This window comes from Phacochoerus africanus, chromosome 8 (assembly GCF_016906955.1).
Source record: "Phacochoerus africanus isolate WHEZ1 chromosome 8, ROS_Pafr_v1, whole genome shotgun sequence".
Classification (NCBI taxonomy): domain Eukaryota; kingdom Metazoa; phylum Chordata; class Mammalia; order Artiodactyla; family Suidae; genus Phacochoerus; species Phacochoerus africanus.
In genome coordinates this window covers 56,671,042-56,691,231 of record NC_062551.1, presented here as the reverse complement: position 1 = coordinate 56,691,231, position 20,190 = coordinate 56,671,042, and the positions used below count along the sequence as shown (strand labels likewise).

The 20,190-nt window shown below is 39.4% G+C and overlaps 1 protein-coding gene across 1 annotated transcript; it reads right to left on the bottom strand.

The window, feature by feature from the left end:
• Positions 1 to 19,243: 19,243 nt before the first annotated feature.
• On the bottom strand, positions 19,244 to 20,185 carry LOC125132708 (vomeronasal type-1 receptor 4-like). Its single transcript, XM_047790351.1, has one exon. The coding sequence runs from the start codon at positions 20,183 to 20,185 to the stop codon at positions 19,244 to 19,246; it is 942 nt and encodes a 313-aa protein (XP_047646307.1).
• Positions 20,186 to 20,190: the final 5 nt, after the last annotated feature.

Genomic DNA, 20,190 nt, shown 5'->3' with positions numbered 1-20,190 from the left:
CATGACTTGAAAAGATAGTTGTACTCCAATGTTCATTGCAGAACAATATACAGTAGCCAAAACATGGAGGCAACAAAAATGTCCATCAACAGAGGAGTGGAAAAGGAAGAAGTGGTACATATACACAATGGAATATTACTCAGCCATCATAAGGAAAGATATGATGGAATTTGCAGCAACATGGATGGACCTAGACATGTCATGCTAAGTGAAGTCAGCCAGACAGTGAGATACTGACATCAAATGCTTTCACTAATATGTGGAATCTAAAAGAAGGACACAATGAACTTCTTTGAAGAACAGATACTGACTCATGGACTTTGAAAAACTTATGGATTCCAAAGGAGACAGGTTGGGGGGCGGGGAGGATGGGCTGGGGGTTTGAGATGAAATGCTGTAAAACTGGGTTGTGATGATCACTGCACAACTATAAATGAAATAATTCACTGAGTTAAAAACCACAGAAATGGATAAAGACGTGGAACATATATCGCTCAGCCGTAAAAAGAATGAAATTCTGCAATTTGCAGCAACACAGATGGACCTAGAAAATATTATTCTTTATGTATTGTATATGTTATTCTTGTTCTTAGTGAAATAACCAGAGAAAAATCTTATATAATATCACTTCCATGTGGCATCTAAAAAATAACATAAATGAACATATAGCAAAACAGACTCACAGATACGGAAAACAGAGGGGAGAGGGAAACAGAGAGGAGCAAGTAAGGGGTATAGGATTGCGAGATATATAAATTACTATGTATAAAACAGACAGGCAATGGCAGTTATTCTATAGTACAGAAATTACAGTCATTATCTCATAATAATTTTTAGCAGAGTATAACCATAAATATTTCCATCACTATGGTGTATACCTGAAACTAATATAATATTGTAAATAAGCTATACTTAAATTTAAAAAAATACATTCTTCCATGCAATTAGGCCGATGACTGCCTTACTCTACTGATTTTAAGTGTCTACTGTTCAGCAAGAAAGCTCTGGTCTTAAGTGGATTTGGACTTTGTTCCAGGTTGACTTTGACTTGGCTATTTGCAAAGGCATTTTGAGTTGTCTTTTACTGGGATGAAGTCACTGAAACATATGCCTGACTCTCCTGGAGTTTCCCTTTTGGAGGAGCTGGCCATGTCAGTGGCAGAAACGGATTATCCTGCTCACAGAGGGCATGGGGCAGGAAGACTCTTCCTTCTGGAATGGTGTGCTGTCTAGACCCCTTAGTTGACTCTGATCCTCATTTAACTTTTGAAGGTTTTCCACTATGTCTGAGGTCTTCCCTTAATACAGGCCGAGGACCAGAGGACCTCACTTTCTTCCTGAATCATCATAATTGTTGCCTACATCTGTCCCCTATCTGGAGTCTCTTATTTTTTTAAAGAGCTGCACCCACATCATATGGAAGTTCCCAGGCGAGGGGTTGAAGTGGAGCTACAGCTGCCAGCCTACACCAGCCACTGCAACCTGGGATCTGAGCCACATCTGTGAACTACTCCACAGCTCATGGCAACGCTGGATCCTCTATGCACTGAACGAGGCCAGGGATCAATCCTGTGTCCTCATGGACACCAGCTAGATTCATTTCTCCTGTACCACAATGGGAACTCTGCAAGTGGTGTTAGCAAAGCTGGACATCTACATGCACATCAGTGAAATTAGAACACCCCCTCACATCACATATGGAAATAAACTCAAAATGGTTTAAAAACCTAAACATAGTTTTGTGAACTACAGTCACCATGGTTCGTATTAGATCTGGGAAATTATTCGTCTTATCACTGAAAGTCTGTCCTCTTTGAATAACATCTCCCACTTCCCTCATCCTGAAACACCCGCCATTCTGCTCTCTGTTTCCATGATGGTAATGTTTCTATGTTCCACTTACAACTAATCATACAATATGTCTCTTTCTCTGTTCTATACTTTTTTTTTTGTCTTTTGTCTTTTTAGGGCTGCACCAGCCACATATGGAGGTTCCAAGGCTGGAGGTCTAATTAGAGCTACAGCTGCTGACCTACACCCCAGCCACACCAGATCCAGGCCAAGTCTGAGACCTACAGCACAGCTCACTGCAATGCCAGATCCTTAACCCACTGAGTGAGGCCAGGGATTGAACCCACAACCTCATGGTTCCTAGTCAGATAAGTTTCTGCTGTGCCACAACAGGAATTCCTCTGTTGTATACTTGAGAGCTGCTATGAGAGTACAGCTTTAATATTCTCACCATAACAACAGCAACAGAATTATAATTATCTGAGGTAAAAGATGCTTTAAGCTTGTTGTGGTAAACATTTCAAAATATATATGTATGTATCAAATCATCACACTGTATTGCTCAAACTTACACAATGTTATATGTCAATTTTATCTCAATAAATCTGAAAAATACAATAACAACTTAAATATAAGACATGACACCAAAACCCACAGCAAATATAATACTCAATGGGGAAAAACTGAAAGCCTTCTCACTCAAATCTGGAACAAGACAGGGATGCCCACTCTCACCACTGCTCTTCAACATAGTTTTGGAAGTCCTAGCCACAGCAATTAGACAAACAAAAGAAATAAAAGGCATCCAAATAGGAAGAGAAGAGATAAAACTGTCACTATATGCAGATGACATGATACTATACATAGAAAACCCTAAGGACTCAACCCCAAAACTACTTGAACTGATTAATAAATTCAGCAAAGTAGCAGGATATAAGATCAACATTCAGAAGTCAGTTGCATTTCTGTATACCAGCAATGAAATATTAGAAAAGGAGGAGTTCCCGTCGTGGCGCAGTGGTTAACGAATACGACTAGGAACCATGAGGTTGCGGGTTCGGTCCCTGCCCTTGCTCAGTGGGTTAACGATCCGGCGTTGCCGTGAGCTGTGGTGTAGGTTGCAGACGCGGCTCAGATCCCGTGTTGCTGTGGCTCTGGCGTAGGCCGGTGGCTACAGCTCCGATTCAACCCCTAGCCTGGGAACCTCCATATGCCGCGGGAGCGGCCCAAGAAATAGCAACAACAACAACAACAACAATAACAACAACAAAAGACCAAAAAAAAAAAGAAATATTAGAAAAGGAATACAAAAATATAATACCTTTTAAAATTGCACCTCACAAAATCAAATACCTCGGAATACACCTGACCAAGGAGGTAAAGGACCTATATGCCGAGAACTATAAAACTTTAATCAAAGAAATCAAAGAAGATGTAAAGAAATGGAAAGATAGTCCATGTTCCTGGATTGGGAAAATCAATATTGTAAAAATGGCCATACTACCCAAAGCAATCTACAGATTCAATGCAATCCCTATCAAATTACCCATGACATTTTTCACAGAACTAGAACAAACAATCAAAACATTTATATGGAACCACAAAAGACCCAGAATTGCCAAAGCAATCCTGAGAAACAAAAACCAAGCAGGGGGCATAACTCTCCCAGACTTCAAGAAATACTACAAAGCCACAGTCATCAAAACAGTGTGGTACTGGTATCAAAACAGACAGACAGACCAATGGAACAGAATAGAGGATCCGGAAATAAACCCTGACACCTATGGTCAATTAATCTTTGACCCGGGAGGCAAGAACATCAAATGGGAAAAAGAAAGTCTATTCAGCAAGCATCGCTGGGAAACCTGGACGGCTGCATGCAAAGCAATGAAACTAGACCACCCCCTCATACCATGCACAAAAATACACTCCAAATGGCTGAAAGACTTAAATATACGACAGGACACCATCAAACTCCTAGAAGAAAACATAGGCAAAACACTCTCTGACATCAACATCATGAATATTTTCTCAGGTCAGTCTCCCAAAGCAATAGAAATTAGAGCAAAAATAAACCCATGGGACCTCATCAAACTGAAAAGCTTTTGCACAGCAAAGGACACCAAAAAGAAAACAAAAAGACAACTTACAGAATGGGAGAAAATAGTTTCAAATGATGCAACCGACAAGGGCTTAATCTCTAGAATATATAAACAACTTAGACAACCCAACAGCAAAAAAGCCAATCAATCAATGGAAAAATGGGCAAAAGACCTGAATAGACATTTCTCCAAAGAAGATATACAGATGGCCAACAAACACATGAAAAAATGCTCAACATCGCTGGTTATAAGAGAAATGCAAATCAAAACTACTATGAGATATCACCTCACACCAGTCAGAATGGCCATCATTAATAAATCCACAAATAACAAGTGCTGGAGGGGCTGTGGAGAAAAGGGAACCCTCCTGCACTGTTGGTGGGAATGTAAACTGGTACAGCCACTATGGAGAACAGTTCGGAGATACCTTAGAAATCTATCCATAGAACTTCCATATGACCCCTCAATCCCACTCTTGGGCATCTATCCAGACAAAACTCTACTTAAAAGAGACACATGCACCCGCATGTTCATTGCAGCACTATTCACAATAGCCAAGACATGGAAACAACCCAAATGTCCATCGACAGATGATTGGATTCGGAAGAGGTGGTATATATACACAATGGAATACTGCTCAGCCATAAAAGAGTGACATAATGCCATTTGCAGCAACATGGATGGAACTAGAGACTTTCCTACTGAGTGAAATGAGCCAGAAAGACAAAGGCAAATACCATATGATATCACTTATAACTGGAATCTAATATCCAGCACAAATGAACATCTCCTCAGAAAAGAAAATCATGGACTTGGAGAAGAGACTTGTGGCTGCCTGATGGGAGGGGGAGGGAGTGGGAGGGATCGGGAGCTTGGGCTTATCAGACACAACTTAGAATAGATTTACAAGGAGATCCTGCTGAATAGCATTGAGAATTTTGTCTAGATACTCATGTTGCAACAGAACAAAGGGTGGGGGAAAAAATGTAATTGTAATGTATACATGTAAGGATAACCTGACCCCCTTGCTGTACAGTGGGGGAAAAAAAAAAAAGATCACATGGGCCTGTAAATCAACTATAATAAAATTAAAAAAAAAAAAGACATGACACCATAAAACTCCTAGAAGACAACATAGGCAAGACATTCTCTGACACAAATTACAGCAGTATTTTCTTAGACTGATTTCCCAACCAAAAGAAATAAAAGAAAAAAATAAACATGGGGACCTAATCACACTTCAAAGCTTTTGCACAGCAACGGAAATCGTCAGCATATGAAGCAGACTTAGGAGAAAATGGTTGCAAAAGATGTGACCAACAGGGGGTTAATAGCCACACCACACAAACAGCTCATACAAATCCATATCAACAAAACAAACACCCAATAAAAATATAGCTGACAACCTAAAGAGACACTTCTCCAAAGACATACAGGTGGCCAACAGACACATGAAATGATGTCAATATTGCTAATTATTAGAGAAATACAAATTAAAACCACAATGAGCTATCACCTCAAACTGATTAGAGTGTTTTTAAAAAGCTATTTCAATGGTTACTTCATTCAAATTTATTTTAAGTAGCTGCACGTGTATATGCACGTTTATATCCACAAATAATAAGGGCTGAGAAATAAGAGCATGGAGAAAAGGGAACACATATACTCTTGGTGGTAATGTAAATAGGTGCAGCAACTATCTACCAAATCTTTAAAGAATTCATGTCAGTAATTCTCAAACTCTTCCAAATAATATAAGAGGAAGAAACACTTCTAAACACATTTTCTGAGGTCAGAATTACCCTACTAAAAGCCAGACAAAAGCACTAAAAGAAAATCAAGATTACAGCCCAATATCCCTTATGATCATAGATGAAAAAAAACCTCAAGAGAATATTAGCACATCAAATTCAGCAATACATTAAAAGGAACACACATCCTAATCAACATCTAAAAATCAATCAGTGTGATATATCACATTAAAAATGAAGGATAAAGGAGTTCCTGTCGTGGCTCAGTGGTTAACAAACCCGACTAGCGTCCATGAGGATGCGGGTTCGATCCCTGGCCTCGCTCAGTGGGTTAAAGATCTGGCATTGCCGTGAGCTGTGGTATAGCTCCCAGACGTGACTAGGATCCTGCATTGCTGTGGCTCTGGCACAGGATAGCGGCTACAGCTCCAATTTGACCCCTAGCCTGGGAACCTCCCAATACCACTGGTGTGGCCCTAAAAGACTAAAAGAAAAAAAAAAGGATAAAAATTATATGATCATCTCAAAAGATTCAGAAGAAATATTTGACAAAATTCGACAACCAAACATGATAAAAACTCTCAACAAATCGGGTATAGAGGCAAAGCAACTCAACACAATAAAGGCTATGTAAGTGATGGACACAGTAAATTATGCTGAATGGTGAAAAGCTGAAGGTGTTTTTTTTTCTAAAGTCAGGAAATGACAAGGATGCACACTCTTGCCACTTTTATTCTGCATAGTACTGGATGTTCTACCAAGAGCAATTCATCAAGAAGTGGGGAAAGATGATGTAAAATATCCTCTCTGAACAAATGACATAATATTATATGTAGAAAACCCTAAAGACACAGCCAAAACCTATGAGAACTAATAAACAGAGTAAAATTTCAGGATAAAAACCGATTTACAGAAGTCAGTTGTATTTGTATATACTAATAACAAAGTATCAGAAAGAGAAATTAAGAAAATCTCATTTACAACTGCTTCGAAAGAATAAAATACATAGGAATAAATTCAACTGAGTGGATCAAAGATCTGCACACAGAACATGTTAAGACAATTGAAGAACACACAAATAAATGGCACTATACTTCATGGATATAGATTGGAAAAATTAGTTTGTTAAAATGTCAATACTCAAAAAAAAAAAAAAAAAAAGCCTACAGGCTCAATGAACCCTTACCATAATTTTCATGGCATTTGTCAGAGAAATAGAAAAAATAATCCTAAAATTTGTGTGGAACCACAAATGACACCAAATAGACAAAACGATCATAAGAAAGAAATCAAAGAAGGGGGCATCATACTTTTCATACTTTTTGATTTCAAATTCTTTTTCTTTTTAGGGCCACACCCACAGCAAATGAAAGTTCCCAGGCAAGGGGTCAAATCGGAGCTGCAGTTGCCAGCCTATACCAGAGCCACAGAAATGCAGGATCTGCACGGTGTCTGTGATCTACACCACAGCTCACAGCAGCGCTGGATCCTTAACCCACTGAGTGAGGCCAGGGATCGAACCTGCACCCTCATGGATCCTAGTCAGGTTCATTAACCACTGAGCCATGAAGGGAACCCCCTGATTTCAAATTCTTTTGCATAGCTATAATCATCAGAACAGTATGGTATTGGCATAAAAATAGACAACTCAGTGAAACAGAATAGAGAGCCCAGAAATAAACCTGGTCCCTCAAGATGAATTAATTTATGACAAAGGGCCCAAGAATAAACATAGGGGATGGATAGGCTTTTCATTAATTGCCACTGGGAAAACTAGATAGCCACATGAAAAGTTGGTTCTTTGAGAAGATCAACAAAATTGATAAATCTTTAGCCAGACTCATGAAGAAAAAAAAAAGAGAGAGTGCTCAAATCAATAAAATCAGACATGAAAAAGGGGAAATGACAACTCACACCACAGAAATACAAAGGACAACAGGAGACTACTATAAGCAGCTATATGCCAATAAAATGGACAACCTAGAAGGAAGGGACAGATTGTTACAAAGGTACAACCTAACAAGACCGAACTGCAAGAAATTGAAAACTTGAACAGGCCAATCACAAGTACTGAAATTGAAAATGGGATTTAGGAGCTCCTGTCTTGTCTCAGTGGAAACAAATTTGACTAGTATCCATGAGGATGCAGGTTTGATTCCTGGCCTCTCTCAGTGGGCTAAGGATCTGGCATTGCTGTGAGCTGTGATGTAGGTTGCACATGTGGCTCAGATCTGGCTCAAATGTGGCTGTGGTGTAGGATGGCAGCTGTAGCTATGATACAACCCCCCCTGCCACCTGGGAAGCTCCATATGCCACAACTGGCCCTAAAAAGACAAAACAAAACAGTAAATGGGATTTTAAACTTCCAAAAAAAAAAAAAACAGTCTGGGACCTGACGATTACAAAGGCAAATTCCATCAAACATTCAGAGGAGAGTTAAAACGTATTCTCCTGACACTCTTTCAAAATCAGCATCGGAAGGAACACTCCCAAACTCATTCTAGGTCACCATCACCCTGATACCAAAACCAGACAAGTATACCACAAAAAGGGAAAATTATAGACCAATATCACTGATGAACATATATGCAAAAATCCTTAACAAAATACTAGGAAACCAAAGCCAGCAATACATTAAAAAGATCATACATCATTATCATGTGGGATTATCTCAAGGATGCAAGGATTCTTCAATATCTACAAATCAATCAATGTGATGCACCATATCAACAAACTGAAAAATAAAAGCCATATGATCATTTCAGTAGATTGAGAAAAAGCTTTTGATAAAATTCAACACCCATTTCTGATAAAAACTCTCCAGAAAGTAGGCACAGAGGCAGCCTACCTCACCATAATAAAAGCCACATATGACAAATGCGCAGCTAACATCATTCTCAATGGTGAAAAACTGAAAGACTTTTGGCTAAGTTCAGGAAGAGGACAAGGATGTCCACTTACACCACTGCTATTGAACATAGTTTTGGAAGTCTTCGCCATGCAATCAGGGAAGAAAAAGAAATAAAAGGAATCCAAATTGGAAAAGAAGAAGTAAAACTATCACTGTGTGCAGATGACATTATACTATACATAGAAAATCCTCAGAACACTACTAGAAAACTGTTAGAGCTCATCAATGAATTTGGTAAAGTTGGAGGATACAAAATTAATACATAGAAATCGACTGCATTTCTGTATATTAATGATGAAAAATAAGAAAGAAATTAGGAAAACTGTCTCATTTACCATCCCATCAAAAAGAATAAAATACCTAGGAATTAGCCTGCCTGAAGAAACAAAATACCTATACTCTGAAAACTGTAATACACTGATGAAAGAAATCAAAGATGACACAAATAGATGGAAAGATACACCATGCTCTTGGATTGAAAGACTCAATATTGTCAAAGTGACTATACTACCCAAGGCAATCTATAGGTTCAATGCAATCCCTATCAAATTACTGAGGACTTTCTTCACAGAACTAGAAAAAGTATTTTAAAATTTATCCAGAAAGACAAAATACCACAAATAACCAAAGCAATCTTGAAAAAGAAAAACCAAAAGGGAGGAATCAAGCTCCCTGTCTTCAGACTGTACTACAAAGCTACAGTTATTAAAACAATACTGTAATGGCACAAAAACAGAAATAGAGATCAATAGAACAGGATACAAAGCCCCAAGATAAACCCCAAGACCTATGGTCAACTAATCTATGACAAATGAGTCAAGAACATACAGTAGAAGAAAGATAGTCCCTTCAATAAGTGGTCCTGGAAAAACTGGGCGGCCACATGTAAAAGAATGAAATTAGAAGACTCTCTAACACCCTATACAGAAATAAACACAAAATGGATTAAAAACCTAAATGTAAGACCAGATACCATAAAACTGGAGGAAAACATATGCAGAACACTCTGACATAAATCACAGCATCTTGTTGGATCCACCTCCCAGAATAAACCAATGGGACCTAATTAAACTCAGAAGATTTTGCACAACAAAGGAAACCATGAAAGAAAATGAAAGACAGAATGGGAGAAAATCTTTGCAAACAATGCAACCAAGAAGGGCCTAATTCCAAAATATACAAACAGCTCATACAACTCAACAACACATAGGCAAACAACTTAATTGAAAAATGGGCAGAAGACTTATATAAACTTTTTTCCAAGGAGTTAGCCAGTAGGCACTGGTTAGCCAGTTGAGCATTAAAAATGTCAACATCACTAATTCTCTGAGAAATGCAAATCAAAACTACAATTAGGTACTACCTCACACTGATCAGAATTGACATTATTAACCAGTCAACAAATAACAAACCCTGGAGACAGTGTGGAGAAAAGGGAACCCTCCTTCACTGTTGGTGGGAATGGAAATTGGTACAACCACTATGGAAAACAGTATGGAGATTCCTCAGAAAACTAAATTTAGAACTGTCATATGATCCAGCAAACCTGCTCCTGGGCATATATCTGGATAAACTTTCATTCGAAAAGATACATGCACCCCTATGTTCATCACAGCACTATTCACAATAGCCAAGACATGGAAACAACCTAAATGTCCATCAACGAATGGATTAAGAAGATGTGGTACATATATACAACTGAATACTACTCAGTCATGACAAAAGACAAAATAATGCCATTTTCAGCAACATGGATGCAAATAGAGATTCTCATACTAGGTGAACCAAGTCAGAAAGAGAAAGACAAATACCCTATGATATCACCTATATGTGGAATCTAAAATATGGCACAAATGAATCCATCTACAAAACTGAAACAGACACAGACTCACTAACATAGAGAATAGACTTGTGAGTGCCAGAGGGGAGAGAGGAGGGAGTAGGAGGGACTGGAGCTTGGGGTTGGTAGGTACAGACTACTACATTTGGAATGAATAAGCAGTGGGGTCCTACTGCACAGCACAGGGAACTATGCCCAAATCTTGGGGTAGAACATGATGGAAAACAGTATGAAAAAAAGAGAATGTATATACATATGTACATGTGTGTATACTGGGTCACTTTGCTGTTCAGCAGAAATTGAAGAAACATTGTAAATCAACTATTCTTTAACAAAAAATCCAAAAATGGAATGAAACTGGACTGCTATGTTACACCATATACAGGAATCAATTCAAAATAGATGAATAGATTAAAAACTTGAAAGTAATGTCTGAGACCTTAGAACTCCTATAAAAACCCATAAGGGGCAAGGTCCTTGACATATATTCGGTAATGGCTTCTGAACGTTAACACCAAAGCAAAGGAAACAAAAACAAAAAAACAAAAAAACAAACAAGTGGGACTATGCCCTACCAAAAGCTTCTCTACACAAAGGAAACTATCAACATATAAAAACACAAACTTTGAATGAGAGAAAATATTTCCAAATTGTATATCTGATAATGGACCAATATTCACAATACATAAAGATATACTCTATCCAAGATCTATCTACCTTAAAAGTCCATTTAACTGGCAGTACAATTGGCCACATATGCCCTAATGGACCATAAAATAAGAAAGATGGTTACTATTACTACTGAAGTGTCACATCAAAGAATATTCTTTAAAAGTGAATCATTATATCTAAGTCAATTACTTCTACTTGCAAAGACAGAACTTCTCCCTCAAGATGACTTTCCTAAGTAAAGAAAGTCTTTGATTTGAAAATATATTTAAGTCTGAAGATGCTACTCACTGAAATTTCAAGAGTGGGGAAGAAGATTAAATTTAAATAGCAGTCAAACAGAATTGTATTGTGATAAATGTATTTGCACCCAATTAAAAAAATATGAATGTACCTTTAAAAACTAAAAATAGAGCTACTGTATGATCCAGAAATCCCACTCCTGGGAATATATACAGAAAATTTAAAAAACCTCTAATTAAAAAAATACATGCACATTGATGTTCATAGTAGCCGTATGTACAACAATCAAGACACAGAAACCACCCAAGTGCCCACACCTATGTGTGTGTATATATATATACATACACACAATAGAATATTAGCCATTAAAAGAAATGAAATATTGGAGTTCCTACTGTGGCTCAGTGGAAATGAACCCAACCAGTATCCATGAGGATGTGGGGTCCATCCCTGGTCTCACTCAGTGGGTTAAGGATCCAGTGTTGCCATCAGCTGCAGCATAGCTCACAGATATGTCTTAGATCTGGCGTTGCTGAGGCTGTGGCATAGGCCAGCACCTCTAGTTCCCATTTGACCTCTTGCCTGGGAAATTTCATATGCTGTAGGTGCAGTCCAACACACACAAACACACACACAAAAAAATGGGTAAGCAATGACGACCTATTGTATAGTACAGGGAACTAAATCCAATCACTTGTGATAGAACATGATGGAAGATAACAAGAGAAAAAAAGTATATATATGTATGACTGGGTTACTTTGCTGCACAGCAGAAATTGACGGAACACTGTAAATCAACTATAATTTTAAAAAAGAATGAACTATTGCAATTTGCAGCTACATGGATTGACCTAGAAAACACTATATACTTAGCGAAGTTAGACAGAAAAATACTGTGACATCACACGTGGAATCCAGAAGTAATAAATATGAATCTACATGCAAAGCAGAAACAGACTCACAGAGAAAACAAACTTATGGTTACCAATGGGGAGAGAGAGGACACACTAGAAGTCTGGGATTAACAGACATGAACTACTATACTTAAACTAGATAAGCAACAAGGATTTACTGTCTAGCACAAGGAATTATATTCAATAGCATGCAATAACCTATAATGAAATATAATCTGAAAAAATAATTGAACCAATTTGCTGTGTAATTCCAACAGAATATTTTTTAACCCCAAATTTTAAAAGAGTGGCATCTCTATTTCGGACAGCCCTCTGGCTCTCCTTAAAGAAAGACCTGTTGGATTTCAAAGCTCAACTTTCTGGGCTCATCTCCCAGGTGTGAGAGCTGAATGCAGGGCTGAGACCCCTCACTTGTTGGAGAGAACCCTGGTCCTTTATTCTTCGGCGTGTGGGTCACTCACCAGGGAGATGGTTCCTGTCTAAACCACAACTCTACTCCTCTTACCTGTCTCGCTGTGGATCCTTCTGCATTTCTTCATTTGTCTTTTCTGGCAGCTCCCAGTCTTCCTCATCAGTATTTGCTCACCATATAGCTGTAATTTTGGTGTTTTCACATGGAAAGGGGGGCTCAGCGTCTTCCTACTCCCCCATCTCAGAGCAGAGCCCCGTGTTACAGAAGCTCCAGCTGACTGCAATAGATGTTCCTGCCCAGTGAAGGGGGTGGAAGATAAACACCTGAGCTTTCAAGTACAGGAGTCAAATAGATACCATGGAGATTGTGTCCAGGAGGGGATTCGACTTGCTAAGCCGGCTTTGTGGATGGAGTGAGCCACATGGGAGTCATTAAGGGAAATAAGATTTGCCAACAACATGAACCAGCCTGGAAGCAATGCTTCCTCAGGTTCCAGTTCAAACATTTACTTAGGGCTCTGAGGGCGAAGGAATGAATGAACCGGCAACTGTACACTGTGGAAAGACATCCAATTTACAGATTTCTCATAACAGTAGGAGATTGTGCATTCCTTATCCAGACAAAATAGAGCCTGTGTACAGTGGAGTCATGGATCTTGAGCAGAGAGGGGCTGGCAGTTGGAAACCTACACCACAGCTAACGGGTACATTGGATCTTTAACCCACCAAGCAAGGCCAGGGATCAATCATTACAGCCATGATTGTGATGATTTTCACAAGGAACCAGCTGGGATTACCAAAACGAGCCAAAACAAGTTGAAAGATTGAGGAAAGAGTACAAAAGTAGACAAAAGTGCTCACCAGTAGAAGGATGGGTTTGGTAGCTCTGGACTCAGGGGAGAATCTGGGGGAGGCACTGGTCCTACAAATATGTTGGACCCATAATTTATGTCTGTACAGGAGGAGAACCATGGAGCCATTGGCCCAGAGCATGAGCCCCAGACATGAAACATCAGGGACTGGCAGTAACACTGTGTTTGATTCCTCTCTGCTTTTGTCATGATGAATGGCAGAACAGTGTGCAAAATCCCTTTTGTTGTGATGTTTTCATCATTCCATTTGCCCGTCACATCCATAGGGAAACTTCATTTACCACCAGGTGCAGCATTCAACACAGGAAAAGAGAGAAAACAATGGGAGTTTTAAGTTCTGCCCACCGGAAAGGAAATGTACAGATTCAATGCAATCCCTATCAAATTACCAATGACATTTTTCAGAACTAAATGACAGAACTAAAAAAAATTTTTTTTTAATTCGTATGGAAACATAAAAGATCCTGACAGCCAAAGCAATGCTGAATAAGAAAAACAGAACTGAAGGAATCAGGCTCCCTGACTTCATACAATACTACAAAGCTATAGTCATCAAAAGATTATGGTACTGGCATAAAGTTTAATTTCAGAAACTACTCACAGAGTCATTCTATTTAATACCTTTCCTTTTGTGACAACATAAGGACATTATCCAAAATCTACTCTCAAATGCCATATTATTGGTGACATGTATTTTATTGACTGATTGATTGATTGATTTTTGTCTTTTTGTCTTTTCTAGGGCCGCTCCCACGGCATATGGAGGTTCACAGGCTAGGGGTCTAATGGGAGCTGAAGCCCTCGGCCTACGCCACAGCCACAGCAATGTGGGATGCGAGCCACGTCTATGACCTACACCACAGCTCACGGCAACGCCTGATCCTTAACCCACTGAGCAAGGCCAGGGATTGAACCCTCAACCTCATGGTTCCTAGTCGGATTCATTACCCACTGAGCCACGATGGGAACTCTGTATTTTATTTTTTTTACATACATGCACAGGTCCTAAATGTATAGGTCAATGAAACTGCTCCAACGGGACACATTTCTTTATGCACCACTGGTGTCAGTAAACAGACTATTGTCAGAATGCGCAGACACAGGCACTGGTACCTTCCACGTCACTGCACCAAGGATAACAACTGCTGTGACTTCGAACAGCATAGATTACTTTCACCACTTTTGTAATTTATATGAAGAAAATAATGCATTTACTTTTTTGTAGGAGACTTGTGAATTTTTATGTTGCTTGTGAATTTGAGATTGCATAAGATTATATACATATATAATATATATAATATATATAATTCCTTGGCATTTCCATATAGGACTTCATTTTAGGAATATCAAACAATTAATTTAATTAGTCCACTGTTAAAGAGTGATTCTAGAGAAAACGGAATTTAAGGAAGAGTTTGGTTTTTATTTATTTTTGTCTTTAGAACTGCACCCATGACATATGGAGGTTCCCAGGCTAGGGGTCAAATTGGAGCTGTAGCTGCTGGCCTACACCACAGCCACAGCAATGCCAGATCCAAGCCATTTTTATGACCTACACCACAGCTAAAGGGTACATTGGATCTTTAATCCACTGAGCAAGGCCAGAGATCAAACCTACATCCTCATGGATGCTAGTCAGATTCATTTCTGCTGAGCCATGATGGGAACTCCAAGAGTTTATAATTGGTTCCTGGGTTTCTGGAAATGGCTTTTTTTTCCTTTTTTTGTGTGTGTGTCTTTTTGCCTTTTCTAGGGCTTCTCCCGAGGCATATGGAGATTCCCAGGCTAGGGGTCTAATTGGAGTTGTAGCCGCCAGCCTACGCCAGAGCCACAGCAACACAGGATCCGAGCCAGAGCCACAGCAACACAGGATCCGAGCCGCGTCTGCGACCTATACCACAGCTCACAGAAACGCCAGATCCTTGACCCACTGAGCAAGGCCAGGGATAAAACCTGCTACCTCATGGTTCCCAGTCGGATTCGTTAACCACTGAGCCACAATGGGAACTCCTGGAAATGGCTTTCTAATATAATTAACTTCAAAGGCACTAAAGAGCTTATTTCCAGTGCTTGGAAAGCAATGAAGGTCCATGTCCTGATCCAGCAGTGTAGATGTGCAACATGGTTGAATTTGATAATCTTCATCTACCCTTTATCAGCAGTATGTATCTAGGAACCATTGTGAACATTCAGGGGAAACTAAAGAATATAATAACATGGACTGTTTTCTTGTCATGTTATTGGACAAAGGGATGAATGAAAAGTTGAGTCAGAAGGGGGAGGGGGAGAGAGTTGGGTGGTTGGGGAGCTTGGGTTAATAGATACACACTATTGCCTTTGGAATGGATTAGCAATGAGATCCTGCTGTGTAGCACTGGGAACTATGTCTAGTCATTTATGATGGAGCATGATAATGTATGAAAATAGAATGTGTACATGTATGTATAACTGGGTCACCATGTTGTACAGTAGAAAAAAAAACAAGCAAAAAAAAGTTAAAAAAAAAAAAGGAGTTCCTGTCGTAGCTCAGTGGTTAACGAATCCGACTAGGAACCATGAGGTTGCAGGTTTGATCCCCGGCCTCACTCAGTGGGTTAAGGATCCAGTGTTGCTGTGAGCTGTGGTGTAGGTTGCAGACGCGGCTGGGATCCCCCATTGCTGTGCCTCTGGTGTAGGCCAGTGGCTACAGCTTCAATTAGACCCCTAGCCTGTGAACCTCCATATGCTGCAGGAAGCAGCTCTAGAAATGGCAAAAAGACAAAAAAAAAGAAAGAAAGAAAGAAAGAAAAGCTGAGCTCAGGAATTCAAATTCCCAGTTCAAACACCATATAAACAACCTAAGTTGCCCTGAAGGAGACTGTTATATCCTATGGCCACTTGACTGAGATTACTTGTATTTTTTTTAATGGCAGCACCCATGACATATGGAAGTTTACAGGCCAGGAATTGAATGCAGATTGCAGCTGCAACCTACACTGCACCTGTGGCAATGCCAGATCCCTTAACCCACTGTGCCAGGCTGGTGATTGAACCAGTGCCTCTGTGGTGACCAGAGCCAATGCACAGACAATGCCAGATCTTTAATCTCCTGTGCCACAGTAGGAACTCAGAGACTGCTTTAAATCAAGCACAGACTCTCACCTTGGTGATATGTACTATGAGAGACATCCCAGAACAGAGTGTAAAATTCACTCAAGGATGTATTGGGAATTATAAACCTGTTCATGTTGTTTGAAGGAACTTTATTGTAGAACAGTCTTACATTTACAGAAATGGCAAAGTTGGGACACAGTTTCCATAAAGACCACACTCGATTTCACTGAATCTTAACATCTTAAATTAGGGTGTAGAGTGGTTATAATCAATGGTCAAATACTGATCAATTCCTATTCAGTACTCTCAATACTTTATTCAGCTTTTCTTAGTTTTTCCTTCAGATACTTTTTCCTTTCCAAGGACCCATCCAGATAACAAATCACTTGTTGCAGCCAGTTCTCCTGAGGCTCCTCTTTGCTGTGACAACATGTCAACTATTCCTCATTTTTTTTTCTTTTTCAGCTGTACCCGAAGCATATGGAAGTTCTTGGGCCAGGGACTGAATCAGAGCTGCATCTCTGACCCACACCACAGCTCTGGCCATGCTGGATCCTTAACCTGCTGTTCTTGGCTGGGGATTGAACCTGGAATGCCACAGAGACAAGCTAGATCCTTAAACCACTGCACCACAGTGGAAACTCTGATATGTTCCTTGTTTTTAATGATCATGACAGACTTGAAGGGAACTCGTCTGGTATTTTGTAGAATGACCCTTAATTGAGACTAAGGTGATAACCTTCTCATGATTGTACTGGGATTCTGTACTGGGGGAGGAAGGCTGCAGAGGTGTACTTGTCATTGTCATTTCATCTTACCAAGGGTACGTACAAGCAACATGGCTCCTCACTGGTGATAGTAACCTTTATCTCCTGGATGAGGCAGTGTGCCTCGGGTTTGTTCATAGAAAATTAATTTGTCCCTTTTCATGGTGTATTCTTTAGAAGGAAGTCACTATGAGCAGTTTATATTTAAGAATAGGATGTTCCAACATTTTCAGGATAAAGTTTCAACGTAATTATGTGAAATCCTTCTGAAAAGGAGCTCTGAGTTTTCTAAAATAAATTATTTATTAACTCATATTTCATATCAATTTAGACTTGCGCATTTATTTTATACTTTGAGATACAATCCAGTGTGTGTGTGTGTGTGTGTGTGTATGAATGGAATATTTCTTAGCCATGAAATATTAAATTTTGCCATTTGCAACAACATGGATAGATCTGCAAAGTATCATGCTGAGTGAAAAAAATCAGAGAAAGATGATTACTATATGTTATCAATTATCTGTGGAACCTAAAAACAAAAAACCAAAAAACAGATGAATATAGCTAAACACAGGCTCACAGATATAGAGTAGAAGCCAGTGGTTACCACTGCAGAGAGACAAGGAGAAGAGTGGGAGATAGTGTAAGGATTAAGAAGTGCAAACTACTGTGTATGAAACAAATCAGCTACAAAGACATACTTTTCAGAACAGGAATATAGCCAATATCTTATCATAACTTGAGCACACTATAATCTATAAACACTGAATCATGATGTTGCATTCCCCAAACAAATATTGTAAGTCAACTATAACTCAATATAAAAAAAGTTAAATAGAAAAGGATACTTATATAATAGAAGGGCTAATTGTAACTATAATGAAAATCATATTACAGTGGATAAATACGACAAATAGTTTAAAATGTAAAAAAATTACTAGTTTGTACACTTAAAATTTACACAATGTTGTATGTTTACTATATTTTAAAGTGAGCTGAAACACACTTTTGGTTTTTTTTTTTTTTGCTCCTTTTGCTGAAATTAAATCTGCTCATTTCTACATGAAAACATTTACATGTGCTGACCTATACCAAACAATATATATTTCCAACAAATACTGCCAACTCTCTCTGTTATTTATAAAACTCATAACTAGTTCCAAAGACTCTACTGGCTGAAACTGATTTTATTCTTTTTTCTTTTCTTTTTTTTTTGGCTGCACCCACAACATATGGACGTTCCAGGCTAGGGATAAAATCAGAGCTGCAGCTACTGGCCTATGCCACAGCTGCAACAACACTAAGTCTGAGCTTCATCTGTAACCTACACCACAGTTCATGGTAACACCAGATCCTTAACCCACTGAGGAAGGGCAGGGATTGAACCCACATCCTCATGGGTACGAGTCAGGTTTGTAACACCTGAGCCACCACAGGAACTACCTGAAACTGATTTTAAATCCCAACTCCACACCAGGCTCTTCTTTATTCTGTGAGGTTGTTAATTTGTTCATCTTATTAATGATCACTGCACACACTAATCCATGTTCATGCATAAGATCATGCCTATGTAATTTCTGGGAAACAGATTTAATGCTACACAGTTGAAGAGTTCATAATATGCAGATTCCTTTAAGACCTGGTGTTTATTATTGCATAAATTCTGAACTTCTTTTCTGAACATCTCAGAGTAACTTCAATCATATAATTATTTACATAGTAACTATATGTCATGGAAATACTCCTACAATTACTTATTTTGAAGAAGTTTCTCAACATGCCCTGTTTACTATAGTCTTGAGATTCAAAATTTTAGCTGGGACTCTGAGGTGAATGAATGAATAAACTGACAATTATACACTGTGGAAAGATGTACAATTTATAGGTTTCTCCTAACAGTGGGGGACTGTGCATTCCTTATCCAGGCAACGTAGATCCTGTGCACAGTCAAGTCACGGCTCATGAGAAGAAAGGGGCTGACAGTTGGGAACCACGCAGCCATGACTATAGTGATTTTCACAAGGAACCAGCTGGGATTACCAAAAAGAGCCAAAACAAGTTGAAAGGTGCAGGCAAGGGTATAAAAGGAGACAAAGCTGCTCACCAGGAGAAGGATGGTTCGGGTAGCTCTGGACTCAGGCGAGGACCTGGGGGAGATGATGTTTCTGCGAATGTGCTGGACCTGCTGCTTGTGTCTGTACAGGAGGAAAACCATGGAGCCGCTGGCCCAGAGCATGAGCCCCAAGCATGAAACATCAGGGAGTAACAGCAGCAATGCAAGTAATATGCTTCTGGTTTCGTCATAACGAAGAGCAGAACAGTATCCAAAATCTCTTCTGTTTGTGATATTTTTGTCACTGTATTTGCCAGTTATATTCACAGGGAAAACGACATTGACCAGCATTTGGAGCATCCAGCACAGGCACATCGAGGGAACAATGTGCTGGGGAGCTTTTGCTTTAAGCTCTGCCCACCTGGAGTTCTGGGGGCTGATCGTGATCACCTGAAAGACACTCAAGAGGCAGATGCTCCCCATGGACACTCCCCTCCCCATTCGGTGAAGAAAGAAAATCATTTTGCATCCAAAATCACTGGGGGAATATTCCCACCCAAAGGCTGCCATGGTCTGGGGGACTCCTTTAGAGAGAAGGGTCAAGAAGTTGGCCACAATCAGGTGCTGAAGAATCACATCTGTGGACCGTGACCTGCACCCAGTGAAGTAAAGGATGATATAATGGCAAAAAAGGGAGAAATTCCCCAGGAGTCCAACCACGGTCTGTGTCAGGATGATCACATCTGTGGTCACATCCACGCTGGCCATCCTCC

Coding starts and splice junctions, on each gene's coding strand:
- LOC125132708 (XM_047790351.1), bottom strand. CDS start 20,185: ATGGCCAGCGTGGATGTGACCACAGATGTGATCATCCTGACACAGACC.